At 36.1% G+C, this 23,294-nt stretch overlaps 1 protein-coding gene across 1 annotated transcript in view; it reads left to right on the top strand.

The window, feature by feature from the left end:
* Positions 1-23,294, top strand: part of LOC138697072 (KH domain-containing, RNA-binding, signal transduction-associated protein 2-like) — a 619,870-nt gene that overhangs the window by 539,154 nt on the left and 57,422 nt on the right. The window contains exon 7 of the mRNA XM_069822668.1: positions 6,326-6,426. Within this exon, the coding sequence (XP_069678769.1) occupies positions 6,326-6,386 (61 nt within the window). The 3' untranslated portion in view covers positions 6,387-6,426. The remainder of the gene's footprint in view (positions 1-6,325; positions 6,427-23,294) is intronic.

Here is a 23,294-nt window from a genome sequence, read left to right as displayed (position 1 = left end):
GGACAAAAATAAGTGTTGGCACGTTAAGCTTATATGTTTCGAATCCTATAGGCCTACAAAAAATATTAACAATCTCTATCACCTATACAAATTTTGAATTCTAACCAGAAAAAAATACTGTTAACTTTCTCGGTTTCCATTTTTGTTGTTTATTGTACTTTCAACCCTTAAATTGACAAAGTATCCTATAGGATACAATAGGTTAATAGGCTATAAGCTATAATTATTTTAATAGAACAACAGAAAAAAATTGGTAGGAAAATTAAAATTTCACAATACTATAATATTGTACAACATATAAAATATGCACATTGCGATAGTTGTTTTCTTTACGGTCCGACAAGGTTTAATAAACTAGTGTGAGAAATGAAGCTTTGCCAATTTAAAGGTTAAGTCTTGGAACCTGCGGGCTCAATTCGCAAACATCCCTTCTCACAAAATAAAGTGCTATTTTCTGCAGTTGAAAAAAAAAAAAAAAAAAAAAAGGTTAAGAAATCATATCTAGTACCCTATACTGTCTTGTAGCAGATCTTAAAAGTTAAGGGAAGTTGTTATTGATTTCTTACAATAAGTGTGAGTGAGTGAGTGAGTGAGTGAGTGAGTGAGTGAGTGAGTGAGTGAGTGAGTGAGTGAGTGAGTGAGTGAGTGAGTGAGTGAGTGAGTGAGTGGAGTGAGTGAGTGAGTGATTGAGTGAGTGCATTAGGAAAATCACACTTTACACTTTTCATTGTTGAGTGTATAATATTTTATTGCATTACAGAGGTTACGATCCAGAATAAATATTTTATTCACCTCGTGATACCTCTGATTGAGATTCAGGATTATATGTATATCTACTGTATTATCAGGCAGTTCATCTCACCTGACGATATGTATCAGAGGAAGAGCAATTGCTTGTATGCATTTGAAGTCTAATTAGTGGAATATGTAGCTAATCGGCCATGTATGCAATGGTGGGGAAAGGAACTAGCCTCCCTACCCGATTACCTTCTGGCCTAGTTGTCTCGTAAGTGATGCCATGTTGGTATCACTTATAGGGTTCAGACCTGTCTTCGGACAATTGACTAAACAACATCATCATCATCTTGTAAATATTAAATAATGAATATTGAGTATTAAGAATGGAGACCTCATATTTGGCAGATTTCAGAAAATATCCTTCCTCATATAACCGTGAAAAATGATAAATAATATAAGAATTTATTTAAAAAACTCTATTTCTATTTCAAAAATAATAATATTTTATTGTTTAAATACCAAAAATAAAAACTTCTGAATGCTTCATTTTTTTTTTTTTTTACCTTTTCCATAAAAATTTCCTTTTCCCAGATACGTGGTCTCCCTGTTTAACCCTCGATATTAGGCTATATTTACATATAATAGAGTTAATTTCTAATTTCAACTCCCCGCTGAAAAATATTCAGCCCAATATTGACAAAGTGTAATACAGGAGAGAGATGCAGATAATAGGCCTAGTCACAAACAGAGCTTTGAAAAATACATTACTACTGTTTAAGGGGTTAGGTACAGCTTACAGCAGTAAAATATTGGAAATATTCAAAATTTTTTTCCTCCATTATTGTATCTTATAAAATAGGCCTAATGAGAATTAGTATGTGCAAAACATTGTTCCTCTGCTATATGAAAAAAATATTTTTACAATTTAAACAAATTATATATACATATATATATATTTTTTTTTTCGAAATTCAGTTCACTGTGCAGTGATGAAGAATTTCACACATAAGTCAAAAGATATCCAAAATTCTGTGATGAAATTTTTGTGCATATTTAAAAAATGGTCAAATATTATTTTCTTCTAACGCAAAATAAACAGAAATATTATTTATTAAGGAATGTAGTTGAAAGAGCATGATATTGTAAACATGAGTTTTAGCCTACATCATATATGTAACAGATGGCTCATTCCTATGTCAAAATCGGCAGCACTTTGAAGAGTACAACCGCCAGGATCGCCACTCGTCCGCCGTAAACGAACATGAGATGGCAGTACAGTCGCTAATGCAATCCAAATGGAAGTTATGACGTGACTCTTTACGTAACAACTAGATGGCAGCATAGTAAACCTGACAAAAATTGTTACCGTCAAAACCTATAACACCGAGCTATCTGGGTATATATGAGCCGTTCATAGCAGAAGTGGTGTAAGTCAATTTTGACTTACACCACTTTTGCTCTGAACGGCCATATAAACTAGGCTAATGATTCGGTCGTTATTATACAAATTTAAACGACATGAATATATATTTTGCCTGTAAATGTATATACGAAGAACAGAGAGATTGAGAGAGAGAGATAGAGAAACAAAGTGAAAGTAGGAATTGTATTTTGTATATTATTTATTTGAGCCGTTCAGAGCAAAAGTGGTGTAAGTCAAAATTGACGGCTCATATGATCTAGGGTTTTAGCAATAAAATAAAAGAGAGAGAGAGAACATGAAAGAGTTGAGAAGTTTATGAGTTATGAGGGATACGCTTCATCACTGCACAATGAACTGCCACCATTATGAATTTTGAAAAAAAAAAATGTATAAATAATTTTATTTAAATCGTAAAAATGTTTTTTTTTCATATAGCAGAAGGACAGTGTTTTACACAAACCAATTTTAATTATTGTATAAAATACAGTAATGGAATATTTCCAAACATTTTACTGCTGTAAGCTGTACCTAATCCCTTAATATAGGTCATATGTTCCTTGACAATTTCAGACATATAGAGGGAAGGTAACAACATGGAATATAAATCTGATTTTAATAAATAATATAGAATTCACTATTTTTTATAAATCCATTGGCATTACTCGTTAAAAGAAATGTAAACACATTTAAACCATTATCCGTTCCGTGTATTTCAATATTATGCAGATTTTTTTTTATTTTGTCAACCTTTATAATATATGTTTTAATTTACCAGTTCCCTCCCCATGCACTTGTTAGGGAACATATAACCGCTTTTTCGCTTCGAAATGTCAATTTATAAACATTAATAGGAAAATATTCATATTTCCAATTTCCGACCGTTCTTCAAACGACCTTAATTACTGCACTGGAGTCAATCCGCATTCAGAGCATTAATGAATTAATTAAAGGGCTTCTTGTAATTGAGGACAAAATGTGAGCTGTGTGCAGTACTACAGCTCAAAGGCAGTGTTTTAATTATGAAGTAGCAATTTGAAGCGTTCACTGCAAATAATATCTCGACACGATAAGAAGAATGGTCAAAACACATGTTATCAACCTATAGTAAAACAAAAATATTAATCTCAAGAAATTGATACCTACTTTCGTCATTCATCTTTTTCCTATTATGAAATAGTGTACTTCAAGATTGTCTCGTGACGAGAATAATGTACGAAATGGAAATATAAAAATTGGAAATGTATCATTTGAAGAGGTGGAAAAATTCAAATACCTGGGAGCAACAGTAACAAATGAAGAGTCCACTGCAAGAATGATGGATGTCACTTTCTTGTCGAAAATGAACCAAGACTGTCAATGCATAGCTGAAGACATATAGCATGTACATAGAGAGTTATATGGCATTGACACTGATAGTCATTGTCCAGTAATGATCGGAAAATCACAGTTAAGCTTTGAGCGCTAAGCATTTCAAACTTTCAATTGCTTCTCCTGAAAAATGTGTTCCAAATGACATCCATCATTCTTGGAGTGGACTCTTCAAATATAAATGATACTCGGGAGGAAATTAAACACAGAATAAATATGGGAAAGGCCTGTTATTATTCGGTTGAGAAGCTGTTATCATTCAGTCTGTCGTCAAAAAATCTGAAAGTTAGAATTTATAAAACAGTTATATTACCGGTTATTCTATGTGGTTGTGAAACTTGGACTCTCACTTTGAGAGAGGAACATAGGTTAAGGGTGTTTGAGAATAAGGTGCTTAGGAAAATATTTGGGGCTAAGAGGGATGAAGTTATAGGCCTAGGAGAATGGAGAAAGTTACACAACACAGAACTGAACGCATTTTAAAAGAAATTCTTCACCTGACATAATTAGGAACATTAAATCCAGATGTTTGAGATGGGCAGGGCATGTAGCACATATGGGCGAATCCAGAAATGCATATAGAGTATTAGTTGGGAGACCGGAGGGAAAAAGACCTTTGGGGAGGCCGAGACGTAGATGGGAATATAATATTAAAATGGATTTGAGGGAGGTGGGATATAATGATAGAAACTGGATTAATCTTGCACAGGATAGGGACCTATGGCGGGCTTATGTGAGGGCGGCAATGAATCTCCGGGTTCCTTAAAAGCCAGTAAGTAAGTATGTCTTGAAACAAAAATGATTGATTTGGAGCAATGTTATTATTGCGACTCGGACGAAGTAGCTGTATCAGGATAGGCATCCTTGGTCTGTGCGTTTAGTCTGCAAACATCAACTCGTACAGGTTTGACTGTAATACAATGAAATTTATAAAAGCTTGGAAAAGCTACTTTTAACATATCTGTGGTTTTGTGGAATAAGTTGATAAGAGCAGTTTTAAAACATATTCTTTCTGGAAAAATCGAGGATAGGCTACATTAGAAGAAATATTTTTATTAGTATTAGCTGCTAATGAGCGTACACTACTACGTTTTCCCATAACGTTAAAACCAATATAATATATGTAGATAATAAAATACGTTTCCAGAATTGTACATATCAGCTTCTGCCATACCATCACAGGTGAGTTTTCCACAAAAAAAATGTACTTCCTCGAAAATTTAAAATTCTGATTTTTACATAATTGTACTTGTAATGCTTTCTATTATACAAGTATAATAAGAACTAGTGGCTTGAGCAGCAAATGCTGCATACTAAGTTCATTAGACGTTCAAATAAAAATGTTTCTTATTTATTTTCAATCAAGAATAGCAGACATTTTGAAAGTTATTTTCTTCCATAATAATGAAACATACTCCCTCTGAATGGCTTTTTATGTCAAATACTTTTTCTTAAACCTAACCACCTTAATTTTTTTAGTTTCAACGCGAAAACGCAAGTAACAATATCAAGACGATCAGTGGTTTTTCATGTGGGAGTAAAGCAATAGCTATTTCAGGTCATTTTGGATTGTAGGTGAAGTTAAAAAAGTCAGATTTGCTATGCTTTCGAACAATAGACATAGCATCTTGGTATAGCTGCTACATGTAGAGCTTGAAATGTAGAGGGTAAAATCATTTATCCTGCTGATCTTGCTGAAATGATCAGGAGACTACAAAGTTCTGTAGGCCTCTTATTTTGTCAGTAAGTAATACTTTTTGGTCTTTCCTTAAGAACTGTAATTTTTGCGCTCTCTCGAGCCAGTACTGAATAAAATGATGCATATAAATAATATCTACACAACACCGCCATTAAGTATATGAGAAAGACCCATCCCCACTTGATTAATAACTATCAAAATATTTGATTTTAATAACAATATTATTATCTTACTATATGGCCGCCATCCAATAATTATAGAAATGAAAATCTAATTTAAGATATTCTCTACATCTACTTATATAACCATAAAACGTTTCACTTTCATATCATTAATATAGCATTAATAGGTATAATAAATGAAAAATAGTCACATCATGGCATTAACTATAATAATATTTCATTTCTAATGGTAATAATGTTATCAAACCACCTCAAATTTTGTAGATTTTAATATTCAATACACAGCTGTACTCAGGAAATTAGGCCTTTACACCGCGGAATTATATCCGTAAATTATTTTTAGTAAGTCTTGAAGTTTTTAATAACCAACTGAATTTGAGCTCTAAATATGTCAGCAATCCTGCAGGTCATGGCCTTCATGTAATAGCCTATTGTTTACTGTTGTGTGTGTTTTGTTTTATTGTGAAATGCAAATAGTTCTCAAAACTGACGAAAATAGGAAAGTCTGGAAAATAGGAAAATTTGTAGGAAAAGTCACCCTTCACTGAAAGTTGCTATTTTTGTGAAAATCCTTGGATGCCAAGCTTCAAAATGATGGGTCATTCATTAAACACACACACACACACACACACACACACACACACACACATATATATATATATATATATATATATATATATGAACAATGAACAATGGTTTATCAGTTTGTTTTATCATGAACTCCAATTAACGAAAAACGAAGAAAATACGTTCCTCTTGGTTATCTGGAGAGATGTTCTTCATTCTCTCCGAATTCGAAGCGACTTAACGCCTCATCTGCATAAACTACGTACCCATAGCTGGAGGGGAAAGATAAAGGAGAATAATTCTACCAAAATATTTCTGCAATGTAATACAAATGCTTGTTTCTTACAGGAGGAGCACTGGCATCTCTGTGATGCGGGAAGATTCCATTCCCAGCGGCAATTTAGTATAAAACACCGGAAAATAGAAGTTAATTAAGAAGAAACATGGATGTAAGTGACTTTTTTCTACTTGAAAGTATTTATCGTGTTTCCAGCGGTGTTTCATTGGGAATGCTTTTCAAATGTACTTGTAAAGCAAATGTCAATCAGCTCCTGTCGAAATATCCCCTCGATCTCTACACACACACATCCCCACAGTATATAAACATCAAAACTTATTTGAATGAAGGGAGAATAAACAACTTTATGTCGCTGCTGTGGAGAAGGGGTATTTCTGTACATTGACAAGTGCTACTGAATTACTGTTAGCTACGAAACACAGTCGTTTTCCTACAGAATAGGTGCAAAGAAATAAAGCAAAATGGTAAAGGAAAATTCTATTACTTTTGTCTTAGAGATAACTCTCTGACGTTACTTCCATAGAATATTTCCCTCTGTATATAAATTTGGTCCCGCGCCGTGGCGTCATGATCTAAGGCATCCTGCCTAGGATTTGCGTTACGGAATACGCGCTAGTTCGAGTCCTCATGGGGGAAGAAATTTTCTCATGAAATTTCGACCAGTGTATGGAACCGGTGCCCACCCAGAATCGTGATGCATTTGGGGAGCTACGATAGGTAGCGAAATCCAGTTATGCAAACCAGCTATAACGGCTGGGAGGCTCATCGTGCTAACCACACGATACCTCTATTCTGGTTGGATGTTCGTTCACCTCTGCTTCGGCATGTGGCCGTGAGGCCAGCAGCGGGCTGGTCGGTCTTGGCCATTGGAGGGCTGTAGCGCCACGGATCCTATATAAATATTATTTTTTTTATTTCGTATAGCGAGTAAAATAAGAATTAGCCTATTAGTCTAAAAGTTATGTCTCGAACCATAACATATTTCCATAATAAGCAATGAAAATTACATAAATGTATAGCTGCAATATTTTGTGTATTAAAATGTTAGAAAACGTTTAATGTGTTACGTACTATTTTACCACGCCATTTTTATAAGTGTAAGCACAATGAGTTTGAGTGGAAATACAAGGATGTAAGAGGAACTATGTACCCTCGTGCTTAGAAAAGGCCGGAAAATGTGAATAGCTACAACCTTGTAGATATGCGCAAAGCTATCTCTTCATTAGGCATATAAGCCTTCAATATGGCCTACTTATAATGCGTCCTCTGTTAATTAATGGGAGATTTGGAGCTATTTTTACAATTAATATACTGAATTATGCTGAAGAGTTGACCATAAATGTGTATCCGCCATTGCACTGATTACTTCACGTCGCTCAATTCGATTAATTTGGTTTTTTATGTGGCTTTCTTTGTATTGTCGTACAGAAGGGGTAATATGCAAAGACTATCTCCTTTCCTACAGACCGCCACTGGGTCTGTCTTTTTTACCTATTAGCATAACTCGAGCGTGTTCTGCATCAAGCAGTAGGCTTGGAGCGCAAGAGATCTGTTTACATTTTCGTGCCATTTCTGAGCATGGGGTTCGTATGTAATGTTGCATGTCGATTAGTTCTTCCATGTTTCATTTGTTATAACAACAATTTAACGTTTCTGTACCTTTATATCCTATGCAGAAATGCACAGCAATACGTCTGTATTTTCGGCCAAATAATATGTGTATGTGTATGTACTTATTCACACTGCAAATGTGTATATACCCGGTGGCAGTAGTAACTAATTACATTCAATAATGACACACAACTAATAAAAAACAATAATTAATAGTAATAATAATAATAATAATAATAATAATAAAAATAATAATAATAATAATAATAATAATAATAATAATAATAATAATAATAAAAATAATAATAATAATAATAATAATAATAATAATAATAATAATAATAATAATAATAAAGGAGCATCCTAAATTAAATTAAGCATGGTCACTTAAAATAACATTTAAAGTAAATCTAATTTGTATCTTAACCCTAAGTTCGAACTAAGACCCACGAGTGTGACAGGTTCACACCTGCACAAGTACCTTTCGGCACTACACTTACTTCGCTGTCAACTCACTCACTGCACTGATTCTATCCTGATTTCACTAACACTTCTAACCATTTCACTGTTCAAATACTTTGCACAGCCACTTTACTGACACCAACACACTTCACTTACACAATAGACTTCACTGACACTACACACTTCACTGACACAACACACTTCCTCACTGATAGAACACTTCAAATAACAAAATATCAATTGCACCCTTTAAATAGTGTGTGTAATATACTACCATTAGTAAAGTCCTTAGGCCTATTTTTATATAAGCGTATCTTTCTTACTTATAGGCTAAATCCTTGTAATTAAATATTTCTCAACTATTACATGATTAGATAAAGATGGATAGAACAGAGAAGAATTCTCTCTGACACAGGGACTCGAATCGGGGTTTTCAGCTCTACGTGCTGATGCTTTATCCACTAACCCACACCGGATTCCAGTTCCGATGCCGGATCGAATCCCTCAGTTTAAGTTCTACCTCTCAGTTTTCCCTCTGGTGGCCTACCCTCATGTACTGTGTCACAGAATATGTGACAGTGGCACAATGCCCAACACACTATGTACAGAGATGCAGAGTGACTAAGTGGCCGGGGTCCGAAGGGATGAGCGCCGTCTTGAATCACTAAGTGATTACTTAAGCATATCACTCGTAATGAGTGCACCTCGGTGTGTTGGACACTGTGCCACTGTCAAATATTCTGTAACACAGTACAGGAGGGTAGGGAAAACTGAGAGGTAGAACTTAAACTGAGGAGATTCGATCCGGCATCGGAACTGGAGTCCGGTGTGGCTTAGTGGATAAAGCGCCAGCACGTAAAGCTGAAAACCCGGGTTCGAGTCCTTAGCCGGAGAGAATTTTCTCTGTTCTATCCATCCTTTATCATATGATAACGCAGAATTCCTGCTCGGAAATATATGTAAAGGGTGCGTCAGAAAGAACGGATGGATTTCACAGGGCAAGAAAATTGTAAGGATTCATCAAATCAGAAATTTATTGTTATCAACAGATTCACCAATACATGCAGTTTATTTATGGTATACAACACCATCCATATGATGTCCTTGGCTTTCGATACAGGCATCGAGGCGTTTTCTGAAGTCCGCCGTAACTTTCACAGTCATAGTTGGTGGGATTGCCGCAATTTCTTCACGAATCGCCGTCTTCAGTTCGTCCAGTGTATGTGGTTACTTACGCCTTCAAGTGGTCCCAAAGAAAGAACTCGCAGGGCGCGAGAACTTATCGTAACCTCGACAATCTCTGTGCAATAGCATGTTTGCGGGCTGATGGTTGAGGTGGCAGGACAACCTACTGTCTGTCTCCACATTTGCAGGAGTACACGCGCTCCGTGTTCGTCCAGGTGATTTCTTCTTTAATGTTGAACCTGTGGTACGAAATGAAGCCGCCCGAGTTGGAATCCTAGCGTAACGTCCGATGTCGAAATGAGTCCTGAGTGACGATCATAGACTCTTCATTTTTCAAAAAATGTCTCTGCGATGAAAGCACGTTGTACACCAGACCAACACCATGTTCTCAACTGAAACTGCATTCTCTCGCTGATCCAACAGTCGTGGTCCCCCCTCACTCTATCCCTCCTCTCGCTGCGTATTGATAGTTTGAAATCCATCCGTTCTTTCTGACGCACCCTGTACTTCGGTACATCATAATAATATTACATGGTTGGTAATTCCTATTACTGAATTTAAATAACTGAATTTAAGTACTCTCAAAACAAAATAAAGAGTACTTAATTGAACTTCACATAATGAGTTATTTTTCTTGAATCAATTGTATTGCTGTCAGCATCAGACCGTCTATCGTTTTTATGCCAAAAGTGCAAAGTCTCGTTTGGGTCTAGCTCTCGAAAAACAAAGACAAGCCAGCAATCGCTTTTTACTCCAACCCCCGCCAAGAAGATACAATTTTATTTTGCTGCATAGTGAGCGGTATTTATTTAGCTTAGCTTTATTTATTTTAACTTTTAGCTTTCCCAATAACGGGACTGTCTCATTGGACAAAGCATGACTAACACACAGAGTGAATTATTTACAATTACTGAATTTAAATAACTTAATTAATATATCCGTACTCTCATTTTAAACATTTTCTAAGGACACCGGGTAGTGTGAGCCATAGCCAGGACAGACTTCTGTAACTTAGCATATTTGGATACTTTAAAGTAGAAAGGTGCAAAGTGCCAAAATCACAGAAAACGAAATTATTATGCAGAAAAGTGCAATGTGCCTAGGAGGATTATGTATGACAGAGGCTACATCCACTTGTGTTTCTTAAGCGAGATATTTAGATGTTACGTTGCCAGCACCATGCAGTTTCAGCCCTATGAGCTGCATTATAGAATGCAATGGATCTTCAACAGGTCATGTTTGTGCCCAAACTTACACACAGCGAAATGTTTTACAGACGTCAGCTTTCACGTTATAACTTTGGAGTTTGTGTATGTGATACCATGCAGTCTTACATGTGTATGTGGGATGAAAGCATCGCGAGTAGAGGTGCCAATGAAATTGCCTCGTGTGTACTAAAACTGATGAATATGGACATAACAAACAAGAAGAATCTGATAACTGTGCAGCTGAAAACAAAAATCGTGTAATGGTTTTCATGTGTCTCTTTTTAGTTGCCATTGGTTTATTTGAGCACATAGAACAAGTGGCCACAGTTTCTTGCAATGCGATTCTGATTTCGCTTTGATTGAAAAACGAGAGAAAGTGACAAAAGCCTTCATTCCTAGTGATCTGCTTAAAATCGTACAAGACTCTAAAGTTGTAAAGCCATTTCAAACCGTTTCAATGCTAGAGTCATATTTCCTTAATATGCAAGATGTTGCTGATCAACTAATTTCCATCAAGAACTTGAATATTTCTAAGGCATGTTGCATTCAGTATGATGTTAGTAAAGCAGGTAGTGTAAACAGTCCCATGATAATGAAGCAGCACCATTAAAGTGCTTAAAAAGGAAAAAAAAAATAAAATAAAATAAAAGATGTGCAGTCAGCATTGTTTCAAGTTAAAGCATAAAATAGGGAAATTACTGCAGAAAAGAAGGGGGATCTACTAGCAATGGCTCCCTATCTTCCAAATGAGGAGCACAGGCAGTTCTAGAGGCAGATCTGTGAGTAAAAATTGATCCAGAATAGGAAAAAATAGGTATTGGACTTTGCACAATTCTACTGCAACTGTACCCATTACTTAACCCTTTTCACAATCTGTGTTATATAATTAAATATAGAGAAATAATGTCTTTACATACCACTATTATTAATGAGTAAACACTGTACTATTGCTGTTTTCTATCAGTAAAAAAAACATGACAGAAATATGTGTACAATTATTCTTATAGCTGCATTTTTTATCTTATCTCCGATGTTTCATTTTGGCACTTTGCACCCTTCTCCTTTGAAGTATCCATTTCATCAATCTCTACATCGATTTCCATGCGCTCTTTTTACACAAGTTCGTAGGAATATGAAAATGAAGCAGTTGATGCTGAGAAAATGGGTCATGTATTAACGCGCATTAAACGTTGCAGGGATAACATCAATGAACACTTACAGAACTTTACTGTTCCGTGTTATGAAATACATTATCCGCGTCGCTGCTTGCTTACAGAATTTGGCTCCTAGCAACGTGATCTGAAGCATACTACCACCCGCACAATACGACTGGGGCCTTTGAACAAACGAGTTAAGGCTTGAGTAGGGGCACCAATCTTGTTAGCAAATTGATTGTTGGTACAGGGCGTCCAATAACTGGCTAGTACAAATTAAGTTAGGGAAAATGAATATTACAACACCAAGCATAGGTAAATTACATATGAGTTAAATATTTACATAGGCCCATACCTGAGTAACGGTTAACGCGTCTGACCGCGAAACCAGGTGACCTGCTTTCGAATCCCGGTAGGGGCAAGTTACCTGATTGAGGTTTTTTTTTGTCGCCCTGGGTGGCATAGCTGTATAGCGCTGGCCTTCTGTGCCAGAGGTTGTTGGTTCGATCCAGGCCCGATGGTATTCAAATGTGCTGATCTGACTAGATTTAGTTGCATGTAAAAGAACTCCTGCGGGACAAAATTCCGGCACACCGGCGACGCTGATATAGCCTCGGCAGTTGCGAGCGTCGTTAAATAAAACATAAAGTTAAAAAATTAAATTGAGGTTTTTTTTCGGGGTTTTTCTTCAACCCAATATGAGCAAATGCTGGGTAACTATCGGTGCTGGACCCCGAACTCATTTCACCGGCATTATCACTTTCATTTCTTTTAGACCAGGCGTCGTCAACCGATCGCACAGCCGTGCTGGCTGAAGCTGCACAGTGCACAAGTCTACACATGAACCAGTTGCTGTGCAGGGGAGGGAAGGGGATGATAGTTGAAACAGGCTCAGTGGCGGTCTACCAGTACATTCAAGCGTTGTCCGTATCCCTTATACTCTTATAGCCTATTGGTTATGCACCATTCCATGTGTTTCTAATTTAATATACGTAATAAAATTTATTCTGTAACTTAAAGAAATGCAATCATTAATTTATTCTGGCAAATTAGTAAACAAACGGAGCACATTAAATATGTTGAAATCAGCCAAATAATACACTGAGTTTAACGACCCATTTTGTTCCTAAAGCTAGAAACAGTTTCTTCAATTTTACGTTTAACTATATTATTCCTTCTTTCAACAACCGTAAACTAAGTTATTACATGAAAATAAGGGCCACAAATACGTACAACTAATAAAAATTAATAAACTACATTCAATACTTATTCTCCATCAAACTACGGCCTATATAAGAGAATTGTTTTTCTTTACTCTATATCTAACAAACATTTTTTCCATGTTGAATCTTTCGTACACTACTTTTAACACTTGAATATAACATACAATGACATACATACAGACATGGAAATCCTACACATACAACTCAAAAACCAAAAACTCAACACACTAGAACAATATGAAATATAGAGACACACTAAAACACACGCCAATCAAATTCTCAACACACAGATCAATTTCAGAACACACACACTATTTGGCACAACTCTTCATCACACGAACGCACCCACACAACAGGCAGCGAAGTTGAGATAGCGCCGAGATCTAGTAGGCTCTGAGGATGGTGTCGAATAGCACCGAAACAGATGTAAGCCGCATATGCTTACATAATTAACACGAATAAGATCGCCATTTAATCAAACATTTATTGTTCCTAGAAACATAGTAAATGCCAAATAAGCTTATTAAACATACTTTAAGATAACGAATTGCAAAAATTAGTTACTTTTGTACCATTAGAGTTAGGGAAAGAATGTGTAATGTTTAGTTGATTATTATTATTATTATTATTATTATTATTATTATTATTCACATTAGTTATTAGTAATTTTTGGATGAGAGTGGTTCGTTCTTCTCCCTTATATTTTTCATAATCAATTGAGTGATAGGACGAATAATATCGTTGTAGGTTGAAATTCCTTCTGTTAGTCAGAACTTTACCACAAACCAAACACGTGGGCACTCTCGACTTTTCAGCAAATAGAAATTACTCTTCCCATAATTACAAATTCAATGGCGTGGATAGCCTATCGGACATCCCTTCTTCTGACATTTCTGTTCCGCCACTGCGTACTACAGACAACGAACTGTGTCCGTGCGCCTGCACGACATCGCTAAACAGCAAGCGAGGCGCTGCACGTAACTAGCGCCACGGTCAGTTGAAGACGCCTGTTTTAGACGCTAAATGACTTGAGATGTTGATACAGCGTAAAATAACCCACTAAAAAAATAAAAAAATAATTATATACGGTGTTTAACTCTAAAGAAAGAGCGGCCACGAATCTCTACATCAAAGAAGTGTACAACCTGGCGTACTGCACATATATGTACTCGCTTCTTCTTCCTGAAAGCTTTAGACCGGCGGTCATCAGCACAGAGCACTCTGGAACTAGCGTCGTTTACCCGCGGAGAAGACACTGCATTATAGTGCATTCATAACTGCTGGTGGGTATGCTCTCTACCTCTTCTTGCTGCTCGACGGGGCACAACACGTTGTTCCGCTTATCCTTTACCCATTTCAGCGAGTGCTGACGACCACTGCTTTAGACCAATGGGCCTGTTGTCATAAGTTTTATTGACTTAGACATGTCTTCAATACTTCTCGTTTCTTTTAGTCTCTAGTTGAATATATGCCTTATTCAGCTTTATATGTAATTGTCAGTACTTTTCTTTATGCTTCTAAATTCTTCAATTACTATTTTTTATTTATTTCCATTTACTAAATTCAATAGTTCTTTCATCAGCTTTGTAGATATAAAATGTTGAAAAAAAAAACAGTAAATTACATAAAAGAAAATAATATATAATTTATAGTAGGCCTACATATTTTGGTTGGTTATTTAACGACGGTATATCAACTACCACGTTCTTTAGAGTAGATGGAATTCGTGATGGATTGTATTAGGCTAATCCAAGCATTGTACCCAAAAATATAATTTCTTCGGTTTGAATTTCATTCTGGTTTTGTAAGTAGCCATTTTTAATTATATGGAACTTAGATTTCATGGTATTTACTCTAAAATTAAATTAGATTTCCAAATATGTTCTTATTTATTTAATTTACTCTTGTAGTGCCACACATTTATTTGCACCGTGTCATGGTGATTTACATAAACTACATCTCCATAATAAACATGTGATATGAAAATCCACAAATACAAAAATCATATTAAAACATGCTTACACATTTGGTCCATTATCGAAAAGAAGTTTTAATGTAATGTTTCAGTTTCAGTGAAATGTTCTGTATCGAATAACTACAAATGTTTCCTTTTTGATGTGTGATATCATGGACGCTTTTCTTCAGTGGAGACCCTATTAAAATTTTCGATTTTATTAAAAAAAAATCTGAAAGTTAGAATTTATAAAACAGTTATATTACAGGTTGTTCTGTATGGTTGTGAAATTTGGAATCTCTCTTTGAAAAAGGAACAGAGGTTAAGGGTATTTGAGAATAAGGTGCTTAGGAAAATATTTGAGGCTAAGAGGGACGAAGTTACAGGAAAATGAAGTTATACAACGTACAACTGCAAGCTTTGTAACTCTTCACCTGACATAATTAGGAACATTAAATACAGACGTTTGAGATGGGCAAGGCATGTAGCATGTATGGACGAATTCAGAAATGTATATAGTGTGTTAGTTTGGGGACCAAAGGAAAAAGACCTTTGGGGAGGCCGAGACGAAGATGGGAGGATAATATTAAAATGGATTTGAGGGAGAAAGAATATGATGGTAGAGACTGGATTAATCTTGCTCAGGATAGGGACCGATGGGGGGCTTATGTGAGGGCGGCAATGAACCTCCGGGTTCCTTAAAAGCCAGCAAGTACCAAACCATATTGTTTCTGTATAAAATAAATTAAGTACTTCATTAAAAAAATGTTCTTGCAGATGATATTATAAATCTATAGTGTTATTTAAAATTTTCTCATTGGAGTAATAACTCGCACAAAAGTAGCAAAGATATTTTTTTGTTTCCATAATAATATTCATTTCTAAATGTAATGTGGGATCCTTCTGACTTTATACAGAGTGTTTAAAAAATACGGGGCATAATTTCAGGTATTTATTTCCCACATGTAGACAAAATAGTTCATTGCAACATGTGTCCGGAAATGCTTTATTTCCGAGGTATAGCCTTCACAACATCGAAATTCACCGGAACGTTTTTCTTTCCGCAGGTCGTTGCCGTCAAAGCAGACATTAAGAGGGCACTCTGACAGTTCATTCCGAAGCGAAGGCTACATTCAGTGTTGTGTAGGCGTTAGATTGTGCGACATGTATTCAAATCAAGAGCTGGCAGAGATACACTTCATGTATGGTAAGGCGGACGGCAATGCTGCGCTGGCTCGTCGTTTGTACCAGGAGAGGTACCCACAGCGACAATGTCCAGATCGGAAGATATTTGTACGTCTCCATTACCGTCTGTGCGAGAATGGAAAATTTAACTCTCCTGGTTTGGGAAGAGGGGCGACCAAGATCTACAATTGCTTGGCCTCCACGCTCACCTGATCTGAACCCTCTCGATTTCTACTTGTGGGGCCATTTAAAATCATTGGTTTATTCGTCTCCGGTGCCTGATTTGGAATCCCTTCGGAATCGAATTGTGGCATGTTCTGAGGACATACGCAATACTCCTGGAGTTTGGGATCGTGTTCGCAGGTCAATGAGACATCGATGTGAGGTCTGTATTCAAGCAGGAGGTGGACATTTTGAACATCTTCTGTAATGACAACGACCTGCGGAAAGAAAAACGTTCCGGTGAATTTCAATGTTGTGAAGGCCATAACTCGGAAATGAAGCATTTCCGGACACATGTTGTAATGAACTATTTTGATTGTCTACATGTGGGAAATACATACCTGAAATTATGCCCCGTATTTTTTAAACACTCTGTATATAATTAAATTTGAATTGAAATTAGGTATGTGTTACGACTGAAAACCTCTGTATATCAGTTTTGTGTATTAGACATTGTACATGGTTAAGTGTAAAGCGCATCGGCTTTATTCGGGTACGGTGATAGGAATATAAGGCAGGGTAAACGGAAATGCTTCAGAGAAACCTGTTAAAAACACTGTTTTTATTCATAAAAGATTACAGTTAATTTCACCATTACTTTATCCAGAGTCTCCGCCATAGAAAACTGTTTTTTAGCTATCGCGTTAAACGCTGCGCGTCTGTATTTGCTCACCACAAATTCACACTCACAGATAACCAAAGCCGTATCTCCGGATTACAAAACCACTGCAGTGAGCCTGTGATTGCATACGTACGTGATATTAAACTCAGACGTTGTGTTCAATACAACGAGACGTTTTTACTGAAGCACTGTTTTGTGCAGATCTTTAGTCTCTGGCAGAATGATTGAACAGCAGTGTTATCAGCTTGTTAGTGACTCGAACTTGCAACCATGTTCGTGCATTCAAACAAGCTCGTTACCATAGGAACTATCTTTTTGCTTCAAGTCTTTTTTTCTGCATAGTCACAAAGTGATGAATTGGAATCGGACGTCCTTTATGTAGTTCAATTAAATGGGAAATAATGAAAGAATATTTCTTTCTAATTACATAAACAAGTTACATTCATGTTACTTTGTAAATAAGGGGAATGGAGGATATCAAATAACTTAAAGTAGATATGTCTCATTTTGCTGTAGTTGTAAAGAAGTAGCCTTACTTACAAATGGCTTTTAAGGAACCCGTAAGTTCATTGACGCACTCACATAAGTCCGACATCGGTCCCTATCCTGAGCAAGATTAATCCAGTCTCTATCATCATATCCCAACTCCCTCAAATCCATTTTAATATTATCTTCCCATTTACGTCTCGGCCTCCCCAAAGGTCTTCTTCCCTCCGGCCTCCCAACTAACACTCTATATGCATTTCTGGATTCGTCCATATGTGCTACAAGCCCTGCCCATCTCAAACGTCTGGATTTAATGTTCCTAATTATGTCAGATGAAGAATACAATGCGTGCAGTTCTGTGTAGTGTAACTTTCTCCATTCTCCTGTCACTTCATTCCTCTTAGTCCCAAATATTTTCCTAAGCACCTTATTCTCAAACACCCTTAACCTATGTTCCTCTCTCAAAGTGAGAGTCCATGTTTCACAACCGTAGAGAACAACCGGCAAAATAACTGTTTTATAAATTCTAACTTTCAGATTTCTTGACAGCAGACTGGATGATAAAAGCTTCTCAACCGAATAATAACAGGCATTTCCCATATTTATTCTGTGTTTAATTTCCTCCCGAGTACCATTTATATCTGTTACTGTTGCTCCAAGGTATTTGAATTTTTTCACCTCTTCACAGGATAAATTTCCAATTTTTATATTTCCATTTCGTACAATAATTTCGTCATGAGACATAGTCATATACTTTGTCTTTTCGAGATTTACTTCCAAACCTATTTCTTTACTTGCTTCGAATAAAATTCCCGCATTTTCCCTGATCGTTTGTAGATTTTCTCCTAATATATTCACGTGATCCGCATAAACAAGCAATTGATGTAATAAAACATGTAATTAATAGAGAAAAAATGAGATGTAATATGACCGATGTAATATAACGTGTAATTAATTAAATATGTAAAAGAATACAAGTATATACAATGAGATAACTGACATGAAAGAACAAAGAAATAATAATAGAGAATATAGGCGTATAACAATATTAAACTTAATACAATAATAAAAAATGAGATTAAATAGCCGATAATCAGTACAATATACTCTAATATATTATTTCAGGCTCAAAGCCGTATTCAGTATTAACTTGGCTGCTAATAAATTATAAACACACAACTGTACAATATTATACGGGTATTGTAGACTAATGAGTGCTGAAAATGTTTCAAACAATGTAGAAAACACCGAGCTAATACTTTACCAAACAGACGAATCTCTCAATACCCAATACATGTCACTACAATCTGGACCCTTCCAGAATAACCCTTCGTAGCCAATGTCAAATTTCCACGTTCTCGAAACTTCAATACTAATCCAGTACTAATCTCCGCGGCGCAATTTCAAAGCCTCTCGACGACATCTCTACGCAAAGTCAAATCTGCGAGTAACCTTATAATGTCAGACGATATGAGATTTCCAAATAACTAATCTACACATCTAGACAAGGTCGAGTTTCCGAGTGTAACTTATCTACGTGTCTAGGCTGAAGGCGAGTTTCCGAGTGTGGCAGCAATTCTACTCGCCTAACCAAGAAACGTCTTATTTCCCCGTCTCTCGTCTACCCACAATTCCTTGCTGCTAATAGGATAGAACATTCGGGAATATGCCAATAATATAGGTGGCGCTAGCTGCTGAAGAGCTGCCCGAGCGATTGAGCCGAAGTTCACGGCTCACTGTAATGCAAACAATTATATAACCTCAGAGAGAATGGTTCTCTTCTTTCCGCAATATCATCTCTTATGCTAAAAATGTCTGTAGTTCGAATAGCATGATTTTATTTTATTTTAGTAGGTCATTTTAGGACGCTTTATCAACAGCTTTGGTTATTTAGCGTCTGAATGAGATGAAGGTGATAATGCCGGTGAAATGAGTCCGGGGTCCAACACCGAAAGTTACCCAGCATTTTCTCATATTGGAGTGAGGGAAAACCCCGGAAAAAACCTCAACCAGGTAACTTGTCCCGAACGGGAATCGAACCCGGGCCACCTGGTTTCGCGGCTAGACGTGCTGTCTAAATAAGACAGAAGGAAAATTTTCTATGGGAACAAAATATACCAACTAAAGTAGAACATTTTAAGGGGTTAGGTACAACTTAAAGGAGTAAAATTTTGGAAATATTCAACATTTTTTCCTCCATTACTGTATCTTGTACAATAATGAAAATCAGTATGTGTAGAACACTGTCCTTCTGCTATATGATGAACATATTTTTACGATTTAAAAAATTATTTATATATATATTTTTTTCAAAATTCAAAGTTCACTGTGCAGTGATGAAGCATTTCCCTCATAACTCAAAAAGTACCCAACATTCTGTCATGAAATTTTTTGTGTGTATTTATGCATGTCATATCTACAATATGATGCAAAATCGCTTCTCTACCTTTGATAGATTGTCTGGTAAAAATAAATTCATTTTAAAAAATGATCAAATATCTAACACAAAATTAAAAAAAAAAATATTTTTTTTATTAAGGAATGTAGTTGAAAGAGCATTATATTGTAAACATGAGTTTCAAAAATAAAATAAAAGAGAGAGAACATTAACAAGTTAACAAGTTTATGAGTTATGAGGGAAACGCTTCATCACTGCACAGTGAACTTTGAATTTTGAAAAAAAAAAAAAATAAATAAATATTATTTTTAAATCATAACATTTTTTATGCTCGACCATGCCGAAATGTATTAATAATTATACACCTGGTAAAAAATTTCACATGTTCCACCAATAAGAAAATACCATTGTAGCAATATGAAAGCACAAGTATCGATTATTCTCGGATATGCAATCGAAAGACAACTAGCGCGAGATTAGTCAATATTAAACTCAGTCAAAAAAAAAAAAAAACAACACACAAATTAACATCCATTCACCGTCATCTTCCAGCCTTTCACAAAGCACATTCCCGCAAATTCATTTCACCAATTGCCGGAAAAAATCAATATGGTCGAGCATAAAAAGTCGTATGAAACTTGACTATAATGGTAATAATTAAGACGCTCGTTTCATAAACATACTCGAGTCTTAATTAGTACCATTATAGGCTCGTTGCATAATATACTATTTTCATATAGTAGAAGGATATTTTTCATTATTGTACAAGATACAGTAATTGAGGAAAAAAAGTTGAATATTTCCAAAAATTTTACTGCTTAAGCTTTATCTAACCCTTTAAAGCAGTATAAGGGGAATTAAAGCAGCACAGTTACAAGTCCATATTACATTTCCCACAATAATCAATTGAAACGCATCAGCTAATCTGAATTAAATGTTTCGTAACTGTTTTCCAATACACTTTATTACAAAGTTTTTGACTTCAATTGTGATATTGAGATGTGCATCATCGCCCCAGTATAAATTCCCTGCCTACACGATTCCAAATAAAAACAAAATAACAGTGATCCGCCAAACAATATGTGATCGTGTATGATTGAAGCAAAACCTCGTAATGTAATCGACAGTAATACAAGGAGTGAGTCGTGCTCATACATGAAAACTCATATTCGACATTCGATGTTGGGGATAAAAAACTACAATATGTGTTCACAGTACGTGGACGACTCTATGTTTTAAGCGGCCATTATAGTGCCGACATATGATTGACAGGGCGGTCGCTGAAACAACAGACTCTGCTAATAAAATGCTCAATAAGAGGGGATGCACGGGCTCCAACACGGTGATTGAATGGGGACTGCCGATGACAGCTCCGAGACAAAGACCACTGTAGCGGGCACACGACGCGGAGGGAGATGGAGGGCACATCGGCGCTGAAATCCTACTCGTGTGCACTTCATCCTCCGACAGAAAATTTTACAGAAAGGAATTAACTTTATTGCAAATCGATATAATTGATACTAATTCACTAGCTTTTAACCTGGTCGATAAGAGGGCCGACTCCATAATGGAGGCTGTTTCATTGCAATGCAATGGTATGGCACTCGAGATTAAAACTCACCTTTTGGTTTCCACATTTCACATTTTAAAACCCCGCCTGGGCACTATAATCAGTAAATAGCATCAATTCACTAGAAAGCCAAACCATAGGAAACTAAGTACTACTTGAAAATGCCGGGACATCACTATTTTTACTTGCATTTTTATTGTATCTGCGTTTCTGAATGTACTTGACTCCCACCCCTTGCAGTAACGTTCTCCCTCCCGTTAGCCACACAAACGTACGGCCGTTGTTGCATTCGAAGTCTGCTAGCAGTGAAGTAAACAGTACAGATTATAGTGTGTTTCAGAAATATGGTTGCATTTTCCATAGAAGGAAGAGCCTATATTAATATTGAAGCTTATTTTCAGGGCCAGGTATTTATGGAGATTAGTTTTATCATTTGTGTTTTTTAATATTGGTGTCGGCGGAGATTGTTGGAGATTGATTTGTACTTTTGTTTGATATTAATGGAAATTTTGGAAAATACAATTATTTTGAAATTGGAATATTAAATCAGTGTGAATATTACTTTCAAAATAATTAACATTAAAGGTTCGTTGGATTCTGGTAAAGGTGCGGTATGGCCAATAGACAATATATGTTGGATTGAGACTGTATTTAACACACTTTCATTAAAAACAAAGGAAAAAAACTTGCAGTCCTGAAATTAATACTTTCAAAGTATTAGTGAAATGTTGAATTTTCCGCTTTTTTGAGTTCACTAATGTAATCACAACACCTGGAATACCATGTAATGTCGCCTACTTGAATGTGCAACACATTCAAATGAAAAAAATGTCCGAAAAAATAACTCAGAATATGAAATTCGCTATAAAATGACACAATAATAATAATAATTCGCGAATGTGTTCATATTTCGCCATTAGAACTCTATTTCGCGATTTTTCGCAACTGTTTTATCCGCATATTATTAATCAGAGTCACTTAATTCGTAAAGATTAGCAAAAATAAAAATCTATTTTCTATCTACACTGCCGAGCAAAAAAAAAAAAACGCACTACTTAAATAAATTTGAAATATCAAACCATAATACAAATTATAACATTACTGTGTGCTTCTATGGACCTCTTTGTGTTAGGCAAGTGTTAATTCATGTTTTTGAAAGAAAAGTTCACCCATTGGGTGGTTTGTGACACCATCTTTGCCACTTCCTGTCCCTTAGTCTGTATTTATTGCTGTAACATTAAAATTTACAATCCTAAACACAAGCAGCTAAAACAAATTCACAACATTTTTGTTTTCTTTTTTTGCTTATAATGGAATTCTGTGATATTGAACTGAGTTTTAAACATCGTTTAAGAGAGTTGAGATGCCGTTAAAACCCATGAAAGCTGCTAGAGCAGTGGCGTTGGTACAGAATGGCCGCATCTTACGTTATGTGGCTCAGTGTTGCATACAACTCCGTCGACGGATTCACGTACAGTGCAAAGGTACTGGGAATTTCGTTCATATTCTCGAAGACCGGGATATGGTAAGAAAAGATTAACTTCTTGCAATAGATGACCAGTTCTTGCGCCTTGAAGTGTTGCGTAACCGCCGCACCAATGCAGTCTAAGCCAGAAATCGACTGGAAAAAGTGCGAGGTGTGAATGTCAGTGAGTGGACTGTGAGGAGGAGGTTACATGATGCTGGCCTGATCTCTAGAAGACCTGCTCCTGGCCCACAACTTACAAGACAACATCGTC

This window comes from Periplaneta americana, chromosome 3 (genome assembly GCF_040183065.1).
Source record: "Periplaneta americana isolate PAMFEO1 chromosome 3, P.americana_PAMFEO1_priV1, whole genome shotgun sequence".
Taxonomy (NCBI): Eukaryota; Metazoa; Arthropoda; class Insecta; order Blattodea; family Blattidae; genus Periplaneta; species Periplaneta americana.
This window is presented reverse-complemented; position numbering and strand designations above follow the sequence as displayed.